This window comes from Notamacropus eugenii, chromosome 1 (assembly GCF_028372415.1).
Source record: "Notamacropus eugenii isolate mMacEug1 chromosome 1, mMacEug1.pri_v2, whole genome shotgun sequence".
Taxonomy (NCBI): domain Eukaryota; kingdom Metazoa; phylum Chordata; class Mammalia; order Diprotodontia; family Macropodidae; genus Notamacropus; species Notamacropus eugenii.
Window position 1 is genome coordinate 55,201,164 of NC_092872.1, and position 26,865 is coordinate 55,228,028.

The 26,865-nt window shown below is 39.2% G+C and overlaps 2 protein-coding genes across 2 annotated transcripts in view; both read right to left on the reverse strand.

Moving 5' to 3' along the window:
• The window catches only part of MPG (N-methylpurine DNA glycosylase), a 60,133-nt gene extending 39,104 nt beyond the window's left edge, over positions 1-21,029 (reverse strand). Inside the window, exon 1 of the mRNA XM_072602232.1 lies at positions 20,900-21,029. Within this exon, the coding sequence (XP_072458333.1) occupies positions 20,900-20,923 (24 nt within the window). The 5' untranslated portion in view covers positions 20,924-21,029. The remainder of the gene's footprint in view (positions 1-20,899) is intronic.
• Positions 14,235-20,991, reverse strand: LOC140500054 (NTF2-related export protein 2). Its single transcript, XM_072602259.1, has 2 exons — positions 20,900-20,991; positions 14,235-16,563 (listed from the first exon to the last, which is right to left on the reverse strand). The coding sequence occupies exon 2, from the start codon at positions 16,404-16,406 to the stop codon at positions 15,984-15,986; it is 423 nt and encodes a 140-aa protein (XP_072458360.1). The 5' UTR covers positions 16,407-16,563; positions 20,900-20,991; the 3' UTR covers positions 14,235-15,983.
• Positions 21,030-26,865: the final 5,836 nt, after the last annotated feature.

Sequence of the window (26,865 nt, forward strand, 5' to 3'; positions counted from 1 at the left end):
AAATGACTTTATGAAAAAATCAAGAAATTATCAAACAAAACCAAAGGAATTTTTTAATAGCAGGCAATCTGGATCAAAGATGTGGACCTTTTAGTTACTTGTATTTGCAAGTTGTGCTTTCCAAAATGGTTACACTGATTCAAAGCTCCACCAATACCAATGTGCCTATCTTCCCACAATCCCTCCAATATTTCCTATTCTCACATGCACTCATCCTTGCCAATTCGCAGGGTATATGGGAAAACCTGAGGGCTGCTTTGATTCGCATTTCTCTTGTAATTAGTGAGTTGGAGCATTTTTTTTCAAGTGACTTATGAATAATCTGAAATACTTTATCTGTTCATATAATTTTGTGCATATTTATTGGAAGAGAGGAAATAAACACTTATTAAGTGCCTACTATGTGCCAGGCACTGTGCTAAGTGCTTTACAAATGTTATTTTATTTGATCCTCCCACCAGCCCTAGGAAACAGGTGCTGTTATTATTCCCATTTTACAATTAAGAAAGTGAGGCATAAAGAGGTGAAGGACTTATCTAGCTACTTTCTGAAGCAGGATTTGAGGGCAGGTCTTCCTGGTTCTAAGCCCAGTTCTAACCGCATATCAACTATGCCACTGAGCTACCTCAATTTCCTATTGGGGAATGGCTTTTGGAGACAGACACACAGATACACAGACACACAGACACACGCACTGTATATGTATTATGTAATATATACAAATATGCATATGTACCTATAACTAACATATGTTAAGTGTTTATCTATTGTGGGTACCAAACCCTTATCAGAGAAATCTTTTGCAAAGATTTCTTTCCCATTCAATCACTTCCCTTCTTATCCTAGGGATATTAATATTGCTTGTGCACAAGCTTTTCAGTTTCATGTAATCTGTTATCCATTTTGTCTTTTGTAATTACCTCTATCCCTTGTTTGGTTAATAGTACATCACCTACCCATAGCTGTAAGAGGTATATGATCGGCTTGTCTTCTAATTTTTTAATAGTATGATGTTTAATATTAAGGTCAGATATCCACTTAGAGCATATTATGGAATGTGTATACAGTGTTGATCTGAGACTAATTACTGCCAGACTACTTTCCAGTTTCCCCCCACAGTTTTTATCAAATAGGGAGGAGTCCTTTACATTGAGCCCTGAGTACTGGTAGTATGGTTTCATATCTGGTATAGGTTCTCTAATTACCTTTTTTTAAAAAAATACTTTCTTTTGAAATTCTTGACCTTTTGTTTCTCCAGGTGAATTTTGTTATTTTCTTATAGATCAATCAAGTAATCCTTTGATAGTATGGTTGCCGTATGTCATGTTGTTTGTCCTTCATTTTTGAAGAGGACCAATGACATCACAGGGTGACATCCTGACTCATGTGAATTGGATTTAAGTGAAGCAGGGTTGCACAAAGTCATCAGCCTCACTCCTTCTTCCAGAGTCACTGAAGTTCAGTGGCAGCACAAAACTAAAGACAACTGGCAATGACCCAGGATGCAGTGGATGGCGCTGATGTCTTTGATGCCTGACCAATCCCAAAACACCCCACAATGTCTGCTTCAGCAGCTTTCGTTGCCACTGGAACAAACTGCTCTCATCTGCCCATTCCACCAGGGACAACATCCCTCTAAATCACTGACAGGTTTGAGGCCTGTCAGTTACTCTCAAACTGGTTTAGCCTGTCAGCTGAGACGGTTTACCAGGGAATGGCTGCACACATACCACAGCTTGTTGGAGCCCCAGGTAAAAACTGGGAGCCAGGTAGACACCAAAGGTGGATGAACAGGCCTGAAAAGAACTGTGTAAACCTTCACACCCGAGGTGCTAGTCTTTTTGAACACCCTACATACCCTGGTAGTGAATTAAGTAAATCAACTTAGATAGTATTATCATTTTTTATTTTATTGACACAGTTCAACCATGACCAGGTAATATCTCCTCAATATTTAGGTCTGTCTCTTTTTCTTTAAAGAGCATTTCTGTAATTGTGGTCATATAGCTCATTCATGTGTATGTTGGAAGGCAAACTCCCAAATGTTTTATACAGGCTGTGGCTATTTGGAAAAGAATTCCTCTTTCAGTCACTTCCTGTTGAGTTTTGTTGGTAAAACAAAGAAAAAAGTGTTTATAGTTGGTTCATTTTTTACCCTGCTATTTTGCCAAAGTTATTGTTCTAATTTTTCTTTTAGGTGATTCTCTAGCGTTCTCTAAGTAGATCATCATATTTGCAAAAAGCAATAATTTTGTTTCCTCTTTCCCTAGCTTATTCATTCATTTTCTTTTTCTTTTATTATTGCTATAGCTAGTCTTTCTACACTTGATACCAAGTAATAAAGATGCTGTCTGGATATCTTAAACCGAATACTACCTAGCCATTTCAAACTCAACATTTTAAAAATAGAATTCATTATCTTCTCCACCAAACCTTCCCACTTCCACACTTCCCCTAATATTGTCTATCGAGGGTACCACCATCCTTCTAGTCAACCAGGTTCCCAGTCTTGGAGTCATACTCAATTTATCCAAGCACTCGCCCTGCATATCCAATCTGCTATCAAGTCTGGTTGCTTCCACCTTTATAACATTTCTCCTAGACCTTCCCTTCTTTCCACCCACACAGCACCACCTTAGTTCAGGGCTAAATCATCATCATTTCCTGCCTAAATTACCAACATAGCTTTCTAATTGGTCTCCCTATTTGGTCTATATAGGCTTTTCCCCACTTCAATTCATTCTCTATTCAGTTGCCAAAGTACAAGCACAGATCTGACCACTGATCACTCCACTCAATAAAAGAATAATGATAAGAGTCAGGATTTATAGATATCACCTTCAGGTTTGCAGAGCACTTTCTAAAGATCTCATTTTATCTTCACAACAACCCTGAGATAAGAAAACTGAGATGAACTTGCTTAGAGTCACATAGTTAGGAAGTCAGGAGTTAGGAAGATCTGAGTTCAGACATGGCTTACATTTCTGAAAGCAGAAAGGGGAGTCAACAACATTATCTCTGTCACCTTTTTCATTTCATGACCTTGGGCATGACCCTCCATTTCATCTATAATAACTCATATGTGTATGTGTGTGTGTGTGTGTGTGTGTGTGTGTGTGTGTGTGTGTATGCCTAACTCCATAGTTCCTAACTCCATGTCCAATGCTCCATCCATTATACTACCTAGGTACTTTATAAGAGTGTGAGCTCCTTGACAACAGAGATGATCGTTTTTCTATTTGTATCCCCACAATAAGCACTTAGTAAATATTTTTTACACTCATTCGTTTACTCATATTAATTGCATCAATCCTCTGAATTCTAAACACACTTACAAGAGAGTCTCAGTAACATGAATAAGATCAGTCTAATTTTATACTAGAAAAACAAAGTTGACTAGAAACATAAATTACTTAGAGTAAGACATGCAAATAGAAAGGCAATCCATCAAATGAGTATATCAGTACATATATCTTGGTCATGCAGAGATGACAAGCAATAAGCTGAAGACAGAAGAGGAAAAAGTCAGGTTGGATTGCACTTGGGAAAATGTATTGTGTTAAAATTCCTGCCCCCTGTAAAATCCATCTTTTTAAAAGCAACATCCTCACGGTGACACTCTATGGTTGTGAATCATGAAAAACCATTTCAGCCTAGGAGATAAAAAACAAAAAGAATTAATACAGGAGAAGTTGTAGGGATATGAGCACAATAATATACTATTTTTGGAACGGAGAACGGGTCCAACTGTCCCAGAAAACTATTTGGAACCATGCAAGTCACTAAATTATTAGTGTCTTTGACCCAGCAATACTATTACTAAGCACATAGCCCAAAGGGATCAGAAACAAAGACCCATTTATATCACAATATTGGCAGCAATAGATTTGGTGAAAGCAAAAAAAAAAAAAATTGAAATACAGTGGGTACCCACCAATTGGGGAATGAATAAACAAACTGCAGCATGTGAATGTAACAGAGTACTATTGTACTATAAAAAAATGATTAATATGATGAATTCAGAGAAATATACATGAGAGACCTTCAGTCTATCCTTCATGGAGGTAGGAGGTCCACACATTTTTCCCCCTCTTCTTTTTATCTTAAAAAAAAAATACAATTTGTTATATGGGATAATTCTCTGGGAGGAGGAAATAGAGGGATATAGGAGATAATTATGATAATATAAAAACAAGACATCAAATTTATTTTTTTTAAATTACCATGGATACTAAGAGACATGAGTCCTGGTTCTGCCACCAAATAGTCCCATAACTTCTCCAGCAACATAGGAATGCAGGCAAAGAAAAAACCATCTAGTGCAACTCCCTCCTTTTACTGATTAGAAAACAGATGTCCAAAGACGGAAAATTATTTATCCAAAGACAGCAAATGCATTAGGTGCTTTGACTTTAAGTCTAGTGAGTGCTCTTTACCAACTGCCTCCTTTGGAAAACAAGGATGATGAGTACAAAGTGTTCCATCAACCAGCATTGTTTTTCAAAGCAGCAGGAGGCAGGGGCCCAAGGACCACCACGGAAGAGCAGGAGTTAAATGTGATGGAGTTTTCCATGGCAAAAACCATTACTTTCCTGAAAGAATAAACTTCACTACAGTCCATCTGGCTGCCACATGTCCTAAAACATCTGACCAGACAATCTTAGTTATTTTGAGACCAAAACTTATTCTCGGAGCTGCGATTAAGAGGGAAGATTAAAGGAGGACAGAAGGCTGATGAATGTTCAAGGATTGGAAAAACACCTCTTCTCAAGTCATCAGAGCTCCAGGAGCATTCACTTTGACAGAAACTAGTATTTTAAACCAAGTGAAGACATTACATTTTAAACATAAACTACCACAGAAGTCCAGGGTGAACACTAATTGACATGCCTGTCTTTTCAGTCTGGCCGCAGTTCTAGTGCTTGCTCTAAGCATCCCAACAACATGATGTCACTTGGAGTTTAGTCTCTTTGCCAAAAGATCCCTGTTATCATTCCATACTTCAATAGCACTTTCCTCGAGCGTTTCAACTGCTCTGATTCAATCCAACCAGCATTTACTAAACAATAACTGGAAAGTCCAGGGCTCGAGTAGCTGGCACCTAAAGACATAGAAATAGCTGAGCAGAAACAAAACTATGGCAGAAGCTCGGAGATCTGAGTTCAAATCCCAGTTCTGCCACTTTCTAGACTTGTGACTACAAGCAGATCCTCCACAGATGTCCTCATCCATAAAGCAGGAATAATAGACACAGCCAATAATCATCATAGCTGGACTTTTTAAAAATAGCACCTGACATTAATTTCCTCACCTGGAAAAAGGAAAAGATGAGATGTGGCCTCTTCCAGCTCTGGATCTGTAACTTCACTGGGTCCTTCTATGAAACCCCTGAGGGTTGAAATCTCTGTTTTACAGATGAGGTAGCATGGCAGAATGGAGTCAGCACCAGACTGGGAGTCAGAAGATCTCATTTCATATCCTGCCTCAGGAATTTGAATCTTGTGATCATGGGCAAATCATTTAACATCTCTGAGGAAATTAATTCACTACCTACCTTGCAGAACTGCTGTGAAGAAGGCATCTTAAATGCCTTAAAGCACATATTATTATAGATGAAATGGAGCTTCAGAGACTTGCCCAAGGTCATGAAAGAGATAATGCTACTGACTATTCTCTCTGCTTCCAGAAAGCATCATTTTCACTCGTGGCCTCTTCCTTACCTATTTATAGCTCACTTCTAGCCTGGCTGCTAACCCCACCATTAAACTGAAATTACACTTTCTTCTAAAGCAGCAGCGGGGAACCTTTGGTCTCAAGACCATGTGTGGCCCTCTAGGTCCTCAAATGCAACCCTTTGACTGAACCAGTCCAGTGAACCTTGAGGTTGCAGGTTCCTTACCCCCAAAACCAATCTTCCTAGATGCTAACTCCTAAGGACTTTTCCAAGTCCTCATGCTCCCTGACCTTTCCTCTGTAGCTTTTGATAGTTTAGAATATTCTTCTTCCAGGACTCTCTCCCTTGGCTTCCATGACACTGCTCTCTCACAGTTTTCTTCCTACTTGTCTGATCTTTCCTTCCCAAGTTTCTTTGCTGGGTCACTGTCCATCTCCTGCCCCCTTAGCATGGGGGTCCTCTTCACAACTCTCTACATTCTCTCTTAGAGATCTCATCTACTCCCCAAGGTTAAGTATCCAACTCTAATATCTTTCCTGAATTCTAGTAATGCCTTATCATCTGACTTCTGGGTGTGTCAAGGACATGTGAAAAGAAACATGTCCAAAATGGAACTATCTTCTCCCTAAACCCAAGCCTTCTCCAAATTCTACCTCTACAACATCACTCACATCCTTAGCCATCACCCTGGTTCAAGACTTCGTCCCTTCTCACTTGGACAGTACTTCTAAGAGCTTCTGAGTTGGTCTCCCTACTTATAGTCTCTCCCCTTTTTAGTCCATCTTTCACACAGCTACTAAAATAATCTAAGATAGATCTGATCATGTCACTCTTCTATTAAAAACACCTAGGATAAAATACAAATTCCTTAGCCTGGCATGTAAGGTCCTTCATAATCTGGTTCCCACATACCATTCCAATTCGTCCTTCTTGAACTCTCTGCAGGCTTTGACGTTGGCCATCACCCTCTTCATCTTGCTGCTTCTCTCTTTTCTCTGGGTTTTTGTAACATGGCTCTCTTCTCCCTATCTGACTACTCCTCAGTCTCCTTTGCTGGGTCCTCATCCAGGTTTTACCCACTAACTGAGGGTATTCCCTAAGGAATATATGGCTCTATCCTGGGACCCTCATCTCTTCTCCCTCTATACTACTTAGCTTGATGAGCTCATCAGCTCCCATGGATTCAATGATCACATCTATGAAGATGATTCTCAGATCTATTTGTCCAGAGCTAACCTCTCTCCCAAACTCTAGTCTCTCATTTCCAATTTTTTATTGGAAACCCAGAATTGGACACCTCACAAACATCTGAAATTTCAATATGTCCAAAACTGAGCTCATTACCTCCCCCACCCCCAAGCCTTCTCCTCCACCTAACTCCCCTCTTCTTGTTGAGGGTACCACCAACCGAGGTGCCTCTAACTCCTCACTCATTCCATTTCTAATCTGTTGCCAATTCCTATTACTTCTCCCCTTCGTAGCATCTCATGTATTCCCCCCTCTCTTCTAAGGCTGCTACTAGACTCATGCATGCCTTATCACCTCATGCCTAGACTGTTGAATAGCCTTCTGGCTGATCTCCCCACTCTAGTCAAACTGACCTTCCTCAAGCATGTCTGACCACATCAATCCACCATTCAATAAACTCCAGTGGTTCCTTATTGCCTCTATTAATCAAACATAAATCTGAGGCTCACATTTATCTTTTACCTTGCTCCCACATGTTGGTAGAATCAAAAACTTTTAAACCCCTTTAAAACCTATCCCCTTCCTACCCTTCCAGGGTTCTTATACCTTCCTCCCCTCCACATATTCTGATGCAGAGACATGGGCCTCACTGCTGTTCCTTGAACAAAGTACATCATTTCACTGGCTGCCCCACTCCACCCCCAATGCATGAGGAACTCTCTCCCTCTTCATCTCTGCCTCCTGCTTTCACTGGCTTCCTTCAAGTGTCAGCTGGAGCACCATCTTCTGCAAGAAGCCTTTTTCAGTCTTTCTTAACTTTAGTGCCCTTTCTCTGAGATTATCTCCAATGTGTACCCGGTAATTTTGTGTTTTCTTCCCCATCAAATTTATAGATCATCAGGTTTATACAGCAAGGGCTGTTTTTTGCCTTTCTTTGTATTACCAGTGACTGGCCTTAATAAATGCTTAATATAAATGCTTATTCCTCTTCACAAAACCTAGGTATTATCAACCATGCTGCTCTACTAGCTGTTCCTTAAACCCAGTTGTCCATTTCCTATCTCTGCCTTCACACTCTGCCTCCACATGTGGAACACACTCTCAGCTGTCACTGCCTGTATAAGGCCTGATCAGATTCCCCCACTTATTAGCTCTCTCCCTCTCGACATTACATTATACGTACTTTCAATCTGCTAACTCGTATACTGACTTATGGCATCACTCCACCAGAATGTAGGCTCCTTAAAGGAAGAGATCATTTTGATTTTGTTTCTGCAAAAACAATCAACACCCAACAATAGCGACATGGCTTAGTGGAGAGAAGGCCATGTTCAGCCTTGGGCTTCAGGTCCTGCTTCTGACACCTACTACTGTGTGTAACTATGGGCAAGCAGGTTAACCCCTAAGTGTCCTGGAAAATTTCTGAGACTCAAATTGCAGAGAAGTTGATGAGCTTTTTCCATCACCAGTAGTGATCAGTGGGAAAAGTTAACACTTGAAGATTTACACACTGAAGAAACCACAGGTCCATACCAAAGAAAACCAAAGTGCCTTGCACACAAGAAGAGCTTAGTAAGTGTTCTCTGGGTTGGAACTCAGCGTCTTAGAACCCTTGCTTCCCTTCAAGGCTGAAGGAAGACATTTCTGAGGTGGCTCCCCACCACTCCTGTGGTTAACACTTTTCCTCCCCCAATTTTACTTGTAATGCACTTATTTATGCATGTATTGTACCTCCCAGTAGAATCTGGTCTTGGAGTCCAGGAAATGTTGTTTCATCTTTATCTTTTTTATCACCAAAATGTAGCACAGTGCCTTGTATATATATCACTTAATAATTGCTGGCTGAATTCAATTGAGTTTTTGTGAGGCAATCTCTGTGTGAATTATAAAGCATTAGAGAAATGAGAACTTTTACTCTCAGAGGACATGGTTTCCCATAGTCAAGCCCCAAGCAGGGAGCTGCCAACATCTGGGAGCAAGATAAAAGAAAAATGTGAGCCTCAGAAAGTTAAGCTAAATAGGAATCAACATAAAGTAGATGAGATAGCCAGCTGTAAAAGGAAGCTTTAACCCACCAGAGTCCAGAGAGATAGTTTATAATGGGTTGTGGATGAGAAAGATTTAAGATAGCCCCAAAATCCTCTCAGGGAGACACCAATCTGAAGGTAACTAAAGGAAAATAAAGTGTTATCTTCTCAATGGTATTGCAAGAGGGAGGAATTACTGATGATTGATAAGCTGAGAATCAATCAAAGAAACAAAGACCAAGGCATATCCCTCCCCCCACCCCCACCTGCTTAAATAAGCATGACTGGAATGTAACGATCTAGTCCATCAGAGTAAATAGATAATGCAATACAATGGATGCTTCAAGCTCAAGTGATTACAGATTCCAACAGCTCAGTGACTTAATGGTGAATGTAGCACCCAGACAGTAATCAATCCTCTGGAGAACTTCTTCAAACTTAGGTGTGCTGGTTTTCAGACCACAGACTCAATCACCAAGCCCATACTTAAAATTCTTCCAGCTTGGTTATTTACCCAAACTAACTTTTTATTAGCATAGGTAGCCTTTATGATCACCTCTAGATGCCGTAATGCAGACTTATCATAAAACGTAGATAACCAGATAAGTGTTAGATTTAACTATTTCACCTTTTGGAATCTGGTAATAAAAACAATAGCATTTCTGTACAGCCTACCGCCGAGTCCCCGCGCCCCTACCGCTGAGGCCCCGTGCCCCTACCGCCGAGGCCCTGTGCTAAGGACTTAACAAATATTTGATCATTTGATCCTCAACCCTGGCATACAGGTGCTGTTATCATCATCTCCATTTTACAGTTGAGGAAACTGAGGCAAACAGATGTTAACAGATCTGCCCAGTAAACGTATGAGGTCAGATCTGAGCTATGACCTTCCTGACTCCAAGCCCAGTGCTCCATCTACTTGCCTCTGCTTCTAAGGTGGATTACTACTAACTTACCTCACAGAAGTTTTGGAAAGTAAATGACAAGACTATCTGTAATGTGACTTTCTTTAGGCTCTGTGAAGATGAAATGCTTCTACTCACACGTCAACTAATAATGTTTAATGGGGTTGATAGACCCCTGGCTTTACAAACAGAGAACTTATGTTGACTCCCAACTCTGCTGCTTGTTACCAGTGTGACCATATAAGCAAGTCACTTCATTTCACTGAATAAATTTCCTTCTCTATAAAAAAGATCAGATTCAGTGACCTCCAGGGTTCCCTCCAGTCCAAGAGCTATGATCCTATGAACAGAATGAATCAATCGATCCACACACATTTAGTCTAAACTGTCTACTATGTGCTGTACACTCTGCTGGGCACTTGGAAATGCAAAGACAAAACTCAAAGTCCCTGATAACAACCTCAAAGAGCTCCAAAGACCATACACTTTGATTTGGGAGGAGGGCAGTGGCAATGGGGAAAATGAGGACAAGATTCATGTAGGAGGGTGTCCTTGAGATGAATACTGAAAGACATGAGGACTCCAGGAGGTAGCGCATTTCATGTATAGCAGAGCCAGTGCCAAGGCAGGTCAAAGGAAGATGAAGAAAGAAGGCCAGTTTGGCTGACCCATAGTGTGCCTAAAGGAGGAATAGGCAATAAAGTTATAAAGGTAAGAAGGGATCAGGTTGTAAAGGGAAATGCCAAAAAGGAGAATTTCTATTTGATCCTAGAGGCAATAAAGTGATGCTGGAGTTAACTGTAGTGAACAAACATGGTCAAATTTGAGCAATAGAAAATAAGTTTTAGCAGCTGTGTGAAGGTAAGATTAGAGACGGTAAAGATTTCAGGCAGGTAAACCAATTAGCAGGTTATTTCAATAGTTCAGGGAAAAGGCCTAACCTATGATATACCTATAAATAACCTAATAATATAAATAACCTATCTGAATGGAAAGGAGGCACATGCAAAAGATGCAAGGGGGCAAATGTGGTGATATAAATGATAACATCTAGCAACTGAGTAGATTTGTGGGCTTGGGGAGAATGAGGAATAAAAGATGTCATCAAGATTGTGAACCTAGGACACAGAAATACGAAAAATTTAGAAGAAGCGTGGGGTTTGGGGGAAGGAGAATATAACAAGTTCTGTTATGGACATGTTTGAGTTTGAGACGTATATAAGACTAGTCCAAAATGTGAAACTGGAGCTCAGGAGAGAACTAGGGCTGGTTATATAAATCAATGAGTCATCACCACAGAGATAATTAAACCTAAAACAGTGCTGATGAAGTCACCAAGTGAGAGAAAAAAAGTGGTAGTCCAGGGAGAAAAAGCTAGAGTCCCCCCCCAAAAAAACCCACTAGAGTCTAAGTTTACAATCTCAGAATTGGAAGGGTAAAATCTCAAATTCATTCAACAAACATTTATAAAGAACCTACTCTGTGTAGAATACTATGCAAAATGAGGGTATGAGAAAGAAGAGGAAATAGAAAAAGTTTAGATGACTTTTCCCTTAAAATAGGGAAAAGATGTAAAATTCCCTTTACCGAATATCCAATTTGGTCAGACCTGTGCCCTAGAAAAATTATCTTAATACTTTATGTGAATGATGGTAAAGGGATGAGAAGGCATGGACATCAACTGCTACAACAGACTACGCAAGAGGTGCTCAGATCATGAACTGGGATGGTGACCATGTGAGCAGAAATAAGGCAACAGTAATGAATGAAGATTGAAGAGGCAGAATCAATAGAACTTAGGATAGGAACAGGGTAGGGAGAAGACAAAAGAATCGGAAAGAATTTTGAGGTTTTGAACCAAGGTAGTGGGGAATATTATTATTTTTTTTTTTGGTGCCATCAAAAGAAACAGGAAAGTTGGGAGCAAAGACAGGTTTAGGTTTAGGATTCATCCTGATCACCTCTTTGTGGGTTCACTTAAGCTTTTCAAAATCCCTCCTCAAATGTGGCTACTGGATTAGCCACAGAACTCTAGATGCAGCGTGACAAAGGAGCATTATCACATTCCTCATTCTGGATCCTAAGATGTTGAAGACACTGGCTCTTTTGGATATCACATCATACTGTTGAGTCCATAAATCCACAAAAACCAGTAGGTCTTTTCCAAGTGCACTTTTATCTAGCCACACTTCTGTCATTCCATACCTGTGCAATAGATTCTTTTTTCTTTTACCTTTGTCCCTATTAAATTGAATCTTGTTTAATCTGACTACTAATGTATTTTTGGTATCATAATTCCATCAGTTAATGAATAACTACTCTCAAATTTGTCATCCATCAGCAAATTCCATAACCATGTTGTCCATATCAGTGCTTCTTAAACTGTGGGTCATGATATGGCATATAGGGCCCATATGGTTTCAACCCACAGTTTAAGAAGTGCTGAAGAGGTTATAAAGGGTAAAAGTTTAAGAAGCCCTGGTCTATATAATAGTAATAAATAACAACATTAATAAAATTTAATATTAAATTAAATATTAATAAAAATAACACTAATAAAAACCATTTAACAGAACAAGGTTAAGGAAAGGCACTCCCCAAGAGACATGCCCCTAGGCTTACAATCATGCATTAACCATCTCTTTGGGTCAGGTCATTCAACCAGTTCCAAACTTTACTTAATTGTACTATCATCTAGTCCTCTCTCCAACTTATCCACAATGATATCCAGATCAAGAATGTTCATGGCATGCCTCTGATTTATCAGTTTCCGAGTCCTGACTGTCCAGGGGAGAAGGTACCATGAACCTAGAAGACACATATTCTTTTTCCCCCAAGTCATGAACCATTGATTCTTAAAAGCTAAAAGGAACCTGGATTTTCAGGTAGACCTTCTTTATTTAGGAGAAAAGGAAACTGAGAACTAGAAAAGGTAACTGACTTACCCATACTTGGGCAGCTTTAAAAAAAAAAACAAAAGCAGAGCTGGGACTAGAATCCAGGTCTCCAGATTCAGTACTATTTCCACTTTACCACGTAGTCTCTAAATAGAAATAGCTGCAATCTGGAAGACAATTCGTCAGACTTGATAGAAATAATGCTTCAAAATATCCAATTTCTTTGTTCTAATTCTATGTACCTCAAGAAAATGCCTGGCTTTGTAATGTGCTTTCTTGAGTACACTCATCCACCAGAAGGGTCAGCCTGACACCGGCTCTCATGCTAGGGACAGCAGAAAGAAAAACATAAGACAGAGTGGCCAAGGTAAGGTTGGTGAAGAAGGCAGGAGATCCCGGACTAGAAGTCAGGAGACCCAACTTCTAGTAACATCATCTCTATAACTTAATGTGTGACCCTGAGTAAGTCATTTTTCTCTTCAAATACCTTCTCTGCAAAATAAGTAGTTCTATCATGTGCTCTGAAATTTGTAAAGCATTTTACAAAATCACATTTGATCTTCACAATAACCCTAGGAGATAACATTATTATCCCCATTTTATAGGTAAAGCTATTGAGGCTTTCTGAGATGAAATACCTTCTGTACACTCACACGATGAGTGCAAGAAATAGGACTAAACCTCTTGCTCCAAGTCCAGCACTTTAAAACAAAGTTTTTTTAATGAATTACTATTTTTTTAAATGTCCACATTACTTCCTCATGTATAAAGTTAAAAATCGATCCAGTACAGAAGCAGTGTGCTTGAAAGAATGCTGGGTTTGGAGTGAAGGCCTCGCCCCTTGCTACTTTGGGAGAGTGACCTCCCTTCTCTGGGCCCGAGTCTCCTCCTCACAGGTAAAATGAGGGGGCTGGACCACGTGGTGCCCTCTCAGCTTTTCTCAAGTTGTAGATCTGGGATTAAATCCAGTGGCCATTGCTGATAATGTATGCCTCGTTCCATAGCTGCAGTCCACTGCCCCCTGAGGAAAAGTCAGGTTTGCTTTGCTTTGGTCCTCTGACACCAGGCTTGGTCACCTCATGGATCAGTTTTGTTGTGTTTTGAACTGTTTCCCTTATGTTACTGTGCTCATTGCATACATTGTTTTCCTGTTTCTGCTTAATTCATTCTGCATCAGTTCATAAAAATCTTGCCAAGTTTCTCTGGATTCTTCATGTTCACTGTTTTTCAAAGTGCAATAGTATTTACAAACCATAAATTGGAACATGGTTCTGACAAGGAACATTCCCTTTTATGAAGCCTTTTTTAAAATATATGTTTTTAGACTTATAAAAATATATATTCTTAGTCTCATGAACTTAATTCTCAGATTGTGGATTATGGTTGTGGATATTAAACATACTATTAGACTTGGTTGATCTACTGGTTGGTTCTGCTAAACTGCTTTTTATTTTTTCTTTTCATTTCCCTCTGTTACAAGGGATAGCTTGAAGGATAGGTAAGGGGAGATAAAATTGGAAATGAAGGTGATGTTAAAACAAGATATCAATGAAAATTTTAATGTATACTTTTTCATGAACACAATACAACAATGTAAATAGAAAAAAACCTGACACTGTAATTATAACAGCCAAGAAGACAATGACAATGTTACTTCCCTCCCTTCTTTGCAGATGTAGGGAACTATGGGATACTGCATACAGTCAGACTCAGTTGCTGAACTGATTTTTTCCCCCTCTTCTTCAGACTTTATTTTATCAAATGGCTCTCTAGCTGGGGGAGGAAAAACGAGAAATGAGGGTCATATAAAAACAAAAGACAGCAACAAAAACTTAGTGAAAAACTACATTTTCTTTTCTTGTCATCAAGACTATACTGAGTTCTATACATCTGATGACCATCATAAAACCTCGGATTTCTATAGTACTCTGCTACTTTCTTTACATCTCTATGAGGCAAGTGGCTCAAAGAAGAGATCTGATTTACCCCTGGTCACTTATTCACATTAATAAAACAGCATAGCTATTTCACAAACTCAGATTCTGTGGCTCCAAATACAGTGCTCTATTATACTATTCAAATTAATTTGTTTAAATTACAGTCATGAAATAATTTAATTTTTGAATAATTCATTAAAAACCATGAACCAACAACTATGGTAAAGTAGGTAGTACTATTATGATCCACATTTTACAGTTGAGGAAACTGAAGCAGAGGATAAGGGACTTTCTCAGAGTCACAGAGCAAGGTAAGATTTGTGTCTGAGGTAAGATTTGACCTCAGGCCCTGTACTCTATCCAATACACCATCTAAGGCCTCATGATGTAATAATACAAAGAGTTCTCTGACCCTTGCCAGCTGTGTGATCTTGCTCAAATTTTTTCCTCTGTAAAATGGGATTAATAATACTATTTAAAGAATCGTTGAGTGGATTAAACGAGATAATTGATAATACTTTTAAACCTTAAACTCATGTGTAAGTTAGTATCATTCCCTCTTAAAAAGCATGTTGTACATGGTAACAGCAATACCATTCAAAGAATAACAGTGAAAGACTAAGTTATTCTGAGTATTATAAATAAGCAAACCAACTACAAAAGATCTACGAAGGAAGATGCTACCCACCTCCAGAGAAAGAACTGATAAACAGAAGCATGCATAGTATGCACACACACATATATATCTCTGTCAAACAGAGGCCTTCTCAAGTGCAGGATAGGGAGAGAGACATTTCAGAACTTTAAATGTAACCGCAAATAAAATTAAATTTAAGAAACAAAACAACAGCAATGTGAATATTTCTTCACACAACTATTTCCAGAAGATCAGAATAGGGATGAAAACCCAACAAATAAAAATAAGCAGTTTTTTATTGTTCTCATTTAGGTAGTCGCGAAGTTGAGACTACTTGTTTACTAAAAGGCTGCATGTATTTTTATATTAACTATATATACTACAGAGAACATCTTCCAGGGCATTATGCATTCACTATGGGGACAAAGAATTTCAGTTTTCAATCAGTTAGGTTTACAGCAGTTCTCTTTATGCCGTTGTCTTTGAACCAAGTAGCAAACTCAGAATTTCAGTATCAAAGTATTTAAAGGCATGTTACGTACAAATAAAATCCCACTGTTCTTAATGGCAACTGCAAAAGTTGTTGACAGTACTCTACATTTTTAAGCTATATCAACTTCGGCATACTTTTTACATTTCTACAATGAATGGAACAACAAGAGAAAAACGAAGACTTTCAAATATTTTAGAGTTTATTTTTCTGCCAAGACTAAGTAGATTAATCCTGGAAGCGGAAACAATCACTTGCGATCTTCCACACGGTGTTGTTGGGTGTGGCTTGAGCTGTTAATAGGAAGTTCTGGTTGAAATAGCGCTGTTTATTTCCATCAAATTTGACAGTCCCGCAGGTCACCACGAGGATGGTGGTTTGGCTCTGAGTAGCTTGCTCATGAACAGGTTGGCAATCTAACACGCTGATATGGAACTCACTAGAAGGCAACATCTCAAAAAACTCAGTCAGGGCATCTTGTCCAGAAATAGCATTTCCATTCCAAATCAAGGTGGCACTGTTCAGGTACAGTCTGGTCAGCACCCTTCTCCTTTTATCAATAGTGTCGTAGTAAATATTGACAAATTCTTCAGCCGCTCTACATGCCTGGTCCACGTGGATCTTAAAATCCATAGATGATGCCATTGCCATTTCCACTTCCTAGTGAGGTCCAGAAGACCTCCAGTCACAGAAGCAATCAGGTAGTTCAGAAAGTACAGGAGATTCAAGAGGCCTAACTCCTTTTACACTAGTTTAAATTTAAGTAGACAAGGGAAAGCAGGGAGATGGAAAAGATGGAAATCCCCATCTGCAACATTAAAAAAAATTACATTCATTTCTGTCCCTTCTTCCCACTCCTTTGCAAACCTCCCAAATGCATAAATGGCATTTATGATGAGTACAAATCCTATAATTAAAACTAGACACAGTTACTGAGGTTCACAAACTCAACAATAGATTTTTCAGGCTACATTATCCCAGCCTGACACAATTTAAGATGGGGAGCCATAAGGACAGTACCTGGGCATTTTCACATTAAAGGGAATCATCAGAGGAAAAAAATTCCTGAGGGGAAGGGGGTGGAGTGGGCTACATGGTTTTAAAATTTCCTTCTGGCTCTTCAGAAGTCCATTTTAGCTTTCACATTCTATAATAACACTAAGAGCTGACACATATAGCACCTAAAGATTTACAGTGTTTTTTACATAAATTATTTCACTTGATCCTCACAACCCAATGAAGAAGGTACTTCCTCCATTTTACAAATTGGGAAACTGAGGTTAAGAGAAGCTGAATAACTTAAGAGTCATGTAGTTAGTAAACATCTGAGGCAGAATTTGATTCCAGGTCTTTCTGACTCCAAGTCCAGCACTCTAAGAGTGCACTGAATTTAGAGTTATACAGTCTTTTATTGTCTTTTTTTTAAAACCACAAATTAATTCACTTGAGCCTCACAACCCTGAGGTAGATGCTCTTATTTCTCCCATTTTACAAATGAGGAAACTGAGTTAGAGAGGCTGAATGAATTACTGCGAGTCATGCAACCAGTAAGCCCAACACCTGAGGCAGAATTTGAAGCCAGGTCTTTCTGACTCCCAGTCTGAGTTCCAGGCTCAGCAATCCTTGGTACTAGATCCTTGGAGAAGGACCAAATGAGTTAACATATGTAAAGTACTTTGCAAACTTGAAAGTGCAATATAAATGCTAGTTAATATAAGTCAAGTCCTGAGCCCCAGATTCCTAACTGGAAAAATAAGAAAATACCTGCATTGCCAATCACATGGATTATGGTAAAAATCAAATGAAATAACACATAAGGTTTGTTGTATCCATGTGGTATTGTATAGTGAGTTGCAATTCTAACCCCTTAATAGAAGGAAATGAGCATGAACTAAAAGGATGTAGCTTTGGGCTCTTTGATCACAAGGGCTCCCCCAGGAATAAGAAGGTTTCTCAACATATTCCTGAGAGCTAAGCAATGGCTCTTATACCACGGACAATGCTATGGTAAAAAAGACTAAGAGGTAGTAGCCCACTAATGGCACGAACATTCTAAGTCACTTGCCTAGAAAGACGAGAAAATGGAAAGTAAGTTAATTTACCCCCAATCCATAAGTACTTATTCACGATCTACAGAAACAAAGCTGCAGAGCACTAAGCTAGGTCTTATGTCAGATGGATTAAGACTCAATCTCCAAGAATCTCCAAAGAGGTGAACAGTCATAAAACCTTAAAAGGCCAACACTGAAAGGATCTCAGAACGCAGATCATTAACAATAACAACTCAATTTGCTTCATTTTTGCAAAGCACTTATTTCACAACCACTACGTGAGGCAGTGAAGGTATTATTATTTCCTTTTAACAAAAAAGAAAATTGAGGCTCAGAGAGGTGAAATAAATGTCCATTTCAGAGTGTCAGAGTATTCTTCTGAAATTAAAAGCAGGAAAGGATCCTAGAACGAATACAGATTGTTGCAACACAGAATTTAATTCAATTCAAGCATGAAGTTCCAATTATGAACAATGCACTGTGCTAGGTACTAGAGATATAAAGACAGAAATAAAATAATCTGTACCATCACAGAGCTAATATTCATAAAATGTAAGAGCTGTAAGAAACCTTAGGAAAAAAAAGTTAGAACACAGAATCAAATATCAAAGCTAGTCTCTATCTTAGAGATTATTTAGATCAGCCCTTTCATTTTTACAAACTGAGACTCGGAGATTAAGTGATTTGCCTGCAGTCACACATCTAACAAGAGGAAAAACTAGGACTAGAACCCAGGTCTTGCAAGCCAACATGCTTTCCAGTATAACAAACTGTAAAGTACTCAAAGTCTCTCCCATACCCTCGACATCATCCTTCTTCACCTTTCCCATTAGTCAATGTTCAGAAAATAGAAAGTTATAAAAAGATGCCAAATCCAACTCAGTATTAATAACCTTTGGACAGACTAGACTTCATGTGTCCAGTGGCACCAGTAAAGTTTAGTGCACTCTCACAGGAAGCCCTGCAAGCTAGAGGTAAGTGTGCTGAGTGGATAACCAGACCAAATAATCTTCAGCAACAGTCTTCCAAATATAGGCCAGGCCACAGCTATGAACATGCAAATTTCACTAAGAGTTGCTCAAATCAGACTAATAAAAGAACAGAAGGTGGCTGTTCTTAGCCCACAATCTAATGGAAGCAGGATAAAGTACCTTACAGAGATTACATCCCATCTCTCTTATCTGCAACCTCCAATGGAAGCAGGAAATACTATAGTAGTGTAAAAAGTACCAGACTTTTGGGTTCACATCCTGGTTCCACCACTTATTAGTGTCACCCTGGCCTATTCATTTTTCTAAAGTGGCTCTCAGTTTCCCAATATGTAAAATGGGGATAAAATAATGAAACACCTTCTTTACATACTTGTTTGAATAAAAGTAGGCAAACGTTTTGTAAACATAAGGCACTATAGAAAGGTTCGCTATAATTACTTTTCTTCTACTAAAACTAGATCTCTAGGTGTCTCACCCTTCTCCAGACTCCTTTAGGAAGACAGAAGTTAAGGCCAGTGACACCAGAAACCACAATTTTGTTTCCACAAATAGGAGATGCCGTGGCCTCAAACACCAACACGAGTAGGCCTTTACCCTCAAAACAGGCTTAGCGACATTTCCAACATTGTCAGGACTCAAACCATAGTCAAATCCATCTGTAATCAAGTTCATTAAGCCAGAGGCTGTGCAGGGGCCTGAGTTCTGGACCTAATCAGCTCACCAGGTCACAATACACAGGTTACATTCCCTCTTTGGTCTTCCTTTATCCCATCTGTCCAATACCCATCCCAGTTCAAACACAGACAGCATTTTCCCCCAATACCTGTTTTATATAAAACACAACTGAAGCCTGTAATTGGCATTATTTTTAAGTGTATACTTATGTCTTTCTTTTCAAAGATCTCTTTTTTTTAAAAAATCACATTTTAGGGATATAGATTTATTAAGGGGAATTTCATCATTATCTAGTCATTATAGCAATGTGTATACTATCTATGTCACCAGGCTGTTGTGAAGAAAGCATTTGGTAAATTATAAAATGGTATACATGCGTAAGCTATAATAATAGTTTATTCTTCAGTCCAATAAAGTATACTCTCTCCCTCAACTGTACCTATTATTTTTATGTTATTTAAATCTGTAGAATACTTATCTATGTGAACATCTTATATCCCCACACTAGACTTTCCTCTTGTATGATAGGTACTTAATACACCATTATTGTAATCATTCTCATGTTCAACCAAAGAATTCGTAAAAAACTGACTGACTCCCTACTGGTCTATGGGCAGACACTGGTAATATTCCAGAGATGGGAGATCATCTCCAAGATCAGCTAGTCTAATTCCCTCATTTTTCAGAGGAGAAAGCTGAGGTGCAGAGAAGGGAAATGCCTTGAAAAGGTGCCTATTTGGCCAGCTTCAGCTCTGGGATCATGCCATGTCTCACTTAACGAAGGGCAAAGGCCCAATTCTTGGGCCTTCCTGTATGCAGGAGAGGGAACTTTAAAAAAAAAAGGTTAAAGATAATTTCTGGTCATCCTAAATCTGTACTTTGTTGCACTGATCGTACAAACCTTTGCCTGGTTGGCTGCTTGCCAGGTACATTCTGCACATATTCTATGTTATCTGAGCAGTGAGGCTGAACATCAGAACACTCTCCTGCTGGTTTTTATGTCATTTCTTTCTCTATAAAAACGTGTTGTGTGAAGTATCATCTAGGAACTCATCTTTCACATTCTGAACTTCTGTGATTCTAAAGTTAATACAAAATAGCTCCATCACTTACAAAAAAAAAAAATAGGAGCAAGAAGAGAAAACAAATAGTGCCAATGAACCCAACCCCAAAGCTAGAACACAGGAGACCTGGGTTCTAATGTAGACTCTTAATAACTGTTTAAACCTGAACAAGTCAAAATCCATCTTGGCTTGTTTTTCTTCACTCACAGAATGTGTGTTGGACTAAACAATCTCTTCCATGTTCAAATATATGATTTTCTGTCCAAAGTCACACAGGGGTTAAGGTTTCAATTTATGTGCTCTAACAAGCTATTCTGCGTGTTTCAGGAGCTTAGGCCAAGGCATTTCCTAACCCCACTCACCTGAGCCATCTTCAAAGCTGGCATTCCCTTCCTAAATATGCAGGCATGGGAAGATGATGGAAGAGCACCCAGGTCTAAGCAAGCCAAGGGCACAGGGTAATGCTGGAGAAGACAATGCAAGCATCCAACGGTGGGCCAGCACCTGTAGGAAAAACGGACACTGGAAAACTTAGGATAAAGGTCAGTAGGTTAACTGTGGGGTCACAGGAGGAGTTGTTATAACCACGTGTGGCCTCTAACCTCATCTATGAGAAATAGTAACAGTAATTCATCTTTCTATACCACCTTAAAGGTGACAAAACATTTCATTATTACACCACCACCACCAAAAGATTCAAGAATTATCCATCTCCATTTTCTAGAGCAGTGGTTCTTAATACGAAGTTTGCTGTTGGGGTTTCTCTTAATATATGAGGCTGGTGACCTGCCCAGCCCTCCCTCACTCAAAACAAAGTCACATCATCATTTCCCCAACGGCATGGTCTTCTTCTGCGTCCGACCAAGGACGAACACACGTCAACCTAACTGGATTCTTTGTAATCTTGGTATTTTAGCTTATGCATCTAACAACACTGTTCTGACAGGGGCTCTCCAGACATCACCACCCTGCCCAAGGACCCCAAGGCACACACACACACCTACAGGCACAACTGGCATTTCAAAGGGACGTGACGTGCCCACTGCTATACAGCTAAAAAAGCCGGGCACAGAAATGCCGAGTTTTGGCTCCAAGTCCCTTTGTAAACTGTATAATGCTGTCTGAATAATGCTGCCTGCTGATGGCGAGGCATTAGAGAGCGGAGAGAAAGGGGGGGCGGGATGACGCAGGAACCTGGGTGGGGGAGGGGAGGGGTGAAATTCAACGGAAGGAAAAAAAGGTTGGGGTACGAGGGTCTGACTCCTGGGGATGAACTCTGGGTGGGGAGGGGGTCGGTGAGAAAAGATAGGGAAGATTTAGGAGAATAGGCCACTGACGGAGGATGGCCCGGAGAGAAATGAAACGTTGCCGAGAGCCTGGGCCAGAGTTGGGGCGATAGAGGGAGGGATCTGCTGGGGGAGGGGCGTGCGGGAACGCGGGGATAGAGGCCTCGGACTTTGGGAGCGGAGGAAGGCTGCGGATGCAGGAAGGAGAAGGGAAGGGAAGAAGCATGGCGTCAGGCGGTAAGGGGAGAGACGCGATGGGAGGAGGGGGTGGCGGATGGGCAGATGAACGGAAGGGCCCGTCCTGGGGGAGAGGGCCACATGGCGGGGGAGGGGGGGGGGGCCTGGGTGCCGGAGGGAGAATCTTAGAGGCGGGCGTCTGGTCTCAAGGGGCTAGGCCTCTTACCCCGGAAAGAGGAGGAGGAGGAAGAGGAGAGGGAGGAGGTGTCCCCTACGGGGAATCCGGAGACGGAGACAGAGCAGGAGCCGGATCCGGATCTGGGCCTAGACGGGTCTCGAGATGCGCGGCCCACCCTCCTGCTCACGTCCCACCAATCGCTGCGCGACGTCGGATACGGGCGCCCTCCGGGGGCGGAGTCACGCCCCCAAGCCCCGCCCCCTCACGGACTAGGGGCGGGGGAGGGGGGAGGGAGGATACGGGCTGGCGCTTTAAGATGCTCTCCCTTAACCCCCTGAGGTAAGGCAGTGCTGGGGCGGGCCCTCCGGGTTAACGATTGGAAGAGAGCTAGGCCCCAAGGTCACGGGGCTGGTGAGTGACCAAGCCCGGACTTAGAATCCCCCTGGGGTGGGGAACCTGTGGCCTTCTGGGCCCTCGGGGGCGGCCTTTTGATGGAATCCAAGTTTTACCAAACAAATCCTTTTATTAAGGGGACTTGTTCTGTGAAGTCTGGGTTCAGTCAACGGGCCGTTCTTGAGGACCTCGAGGCCCACGTGACCTGTAGGCCGCAGGGTCCCCACCCTGTGCTGGACCTAAAGCTTCTGGAGGGCAGAGACTCACGTGTGTCCAAAGCAGTAAGTCCTGCTTGAGGAAAATGATAGTTATGACGAATCAAGACATATACAATGTATCTGTCTGTCTGCATCTATGTATCTCTACACACACAGGAAGGCGGGGCCCCCTGGGCCCAGGACAGTGATATATGTATATATGTCTGTATGTATATATATATACACATATACACATATATATGTGTGTGTATATATATACATATATATACTTATATATATAGATCACTGACATACATAGCAAGAGATGGATAGATTTGAATCAAGTTGAATTCCAAGCCCCAAAAGTCCAACACACCTTGGTATCAGTATCCACCTTACAGCAGAACCCTATGTTGAGTATTGGGACTGAGCAAATCACTTAACATCCTAGGCCTTTGTGTTTTTCCTCTGTAAAATAAGGGCTCTGGACTCAATGATTCCTAAGGTCTTTTTTTTTTTAAACCTCTGATATTCTATGGTTATTGTGACCTATGTGAAAGTTTCCAGTACATCTTTTGCTGAATTGTAAAAATTTTAATTATAACATATATATCTCTAAAGTGACATCTGTTTTGTCCATATTTTATAATAGTAGCTGTAAAATTAGGGATGCATTCATAGTCTCTTTCATAGAGCAGATACTCAAAAAATATTTATTGATTGAATGTTGATAGAAGGAAGGGGTTAAATATATGACTTTCCCACTAGCACGCTGGGAATGCTTTGCAAACTCCTGAGAATTTTGGAATTTGGGATTTCCCTATTTCTCTAGGGTCCTTAAAATGCCTCTCATGACCACTTAGCCTCTTACTCTATATTCATAGGTCCTGTTTCTATGCCATATTCCCTAACCCCTTTAATCTACATGTTGGTGAATGATATACTACATCCAGTAACAGCTCACAATAATCTAGGTAGTACAAGTATTATATACGGTATTACAAATGAGAAAAATGAGGTCCAGAGAGATTAACTGATCTGCCCATATTCATGATTAGTAAGTCTTTTTATGGAATTTGATCCCATCAAGTCTAATGCTCGTATATATATATATATATATATATATATATATATATACACACATATATACATACAGTGTGTATATGTGTATGTATATGTGTGTGTGTGTATGTGTGTGTAATATGTATGGGCAGCTAGGTGGTGCAGTAGATAAAGTACTGGGTTTGGAATCAAAGACTCCTCTTCATGAGTTCAAATTCTGACTCAGATGTTATAACTGTATGACCTTGGACAAGTCATCTAACACTGTTTGCTTCAGTTTCTCATCTGTAAAGTGAGCTGGAGAAGAAAGTGGCAAACCACTCCATTGTCTTTACCAAGAAAATCCCAAAGGGAGTCATGAAGAGTCAGACATGACTGAAACAATTGAACAAAAAATAGTTATGTATATGTCCATAAATGTATAGCTATATCTGTATAATCATGGTTGGACTGAACGAATATACTAAAAATTATAATACCAAAATTAATTTTCAGATTTAGTGGTATATCAGCCACATTACCTAGTTGATACTTTACAGGGCTAGACAAAATAATAGCAATTTATTTGGAAGAATAAAATGTCTAGAATTTCAAGGAAATGATGAAAAAAAGAAGTAAGAATGATGATGAAAATAATACTTGCAGATCTCAAGTTAGACTATAAAATAGTTATCATCAAAACTATTTAGTACTCGTTAAAAGGTAGATCAGTAGAAGAGATTAGATCAAGAAGAATAAGAAAGAATTTAAGTCAACCCAGTGTTAGATAAACCTGAGAATATAAATCGTTTGGGAAGAACTCCCTCTTTGACAATAATTTCTGGAAAGTTTGGCAGAAATTACATTTAGTCTGACATATATCATCATAACAATCTCAAAATGGTAATACATTCTAAATATGAAAGGTCAAGACATAAAAAAATTAGAAGAGAATGAGATCAGCTGCCTTTTACAGCTATGACTAGGGGAAGAGTTCTTTTAAAAAGTTTACTAATATCTTTGGTTTTTATACCACCTTCATTTCCTAACATCCCTCCCACCTCCACCCAAAGAGTCATCCTTTATAACAAAGAATAAAGAAGAAAGGGGGGAATAAGCCTTTCAGTGAACCTAACCACCAGATCAATCAAGTCTGACAGAGCATGAAAGGTTTCACATTGACAGGCTCCCTAACTCTGTAAGAACTTCTCCCGTAGATGTAGTTGTAAAATGTACCTAATCTAAATGCCTTATAATTCCCTTATTTTTAATAAGGGAAATATTTTTAGCCAAATAAGGAATAATGGTAATCACAAAAGAGAAAATAGATAAATTCAGTCACATGAAATTTTAAAAAATTTTACATAAACAAAATCAATGCAGTTAGGAAAAAAAGTTATTAACTGTGGAAACACCTTTATATCAGATATCTTTAAGGGTCTGATATCTAAGCTATAATGGGAAGTTAACAGAAATATTTAAGAACAAGAGCCATTAACTAATGGACAGGTGATCAAAGTGTGTTTTAAAAAAAAAAGTTCTCAGAATAGTTGCAAATTATTAACTAATAAAAGATGGTTCCAATCACCGATGAGGGAAATAAAAATCAAAACAATTCTGAGGTTTTGTCTCACAATCAGCAAATTGGAAATGATGACAAAAGATATATATATATATATATATATATATATAACATATATATATTATATATAACATATATTATATATGTAACATATACATCTATACAGGGGTTATGGGAAGCTAGACACACTAATTCTGGAAAGCATTTGGGAATTATGCTCTTAAAAAGTGACTAAAACATCTATTCCTAGAGATCTGCTTCTGGGTATATACTATAAGGATGTCACAAAGACAGAAAGGAAGGAACCAGACATGAGAATGTTTGTAGTAGCATATTTTGTGGTAGCAAAGAATTACAGAAAAAAGGAAATGCCCATCAATTAGGGAATGACTGGACAAATTATGGTATTGAACATGATGGAATATTATTAGAGCATAAGATACAATAAATATGAAGACCTCACAGGAGCATTAGAAGACATATATGAACTGCTGCAAAGTGAAGTTAGAACTATAAAAACTATGTATATAATGATATGTATATGTGTGTATATATATACATACATATTTACACACAGATGGATATATATATACATATATAGTAACAATTTAAATTGAAAAAAGAAAAGAACTTAAATGAATACTGTAATTATAATGACCAAAAAGCTTTGTCCTGGAGAAGAGTTAAGAAAATGCACCTCCTCTCTGCAGAGATGAAGACCTATGGGAGTAGAATACTGCATACATTGTTACAACTTGTAGAAGTATTAGCTGATTATGTTGAACTGCTTTTTTCTTATAAAAAAATCATTTCTTATTTTAAAAGTCTTTACTAAAGGAATTGGTATTCGTAGCTCACTAGGGAGAGGGATGGGAAGAAAATGAAAGTAATGCAAAACAATAAAAAATTTTTTAAAAATGTGTACACGTGTTTTATTGATACTTTTTTCCCACATCACTGTTGCTTCCCAATAACCATTCCTCACTATTAAGGAAACCCTTCCTTGTATACTATGACAATACCTTAGTTTTATGAAAAAACAAAATGAACCAAACAAACTAATGTGTTGGCTATGTCAGGAAATATACACCTCATTTTGCACCAATGTCTACTGCCTCTGCTGAGAGGATGGGAATATATTTCAACGTAAGTCTTCTACAATCAAGATTGGTCATTGTATTCATTAGGATTCTTTTCAGCGTTCTGCTATAATGTAAGAACATAAAATTATTGTGCTCAGTGTATAAATTGTTGGGGAGGTTTTTGGTTCTACTTACCTCACTTTCAGTCTTCCCAAGTTTCTTTGACTTTTACTCATTCATTATTTTTAAGGCACAATAATATTTACACCTACTTTCACAATAATATAATAATATTTGTTCTGACACTCATGGGCCATGATTTGTTTGGCTATTTCCCAATTAATAGGTACCCACTTTGTTTCAAGGTTTTTCTTTTAATCTCTCTTTTTTTT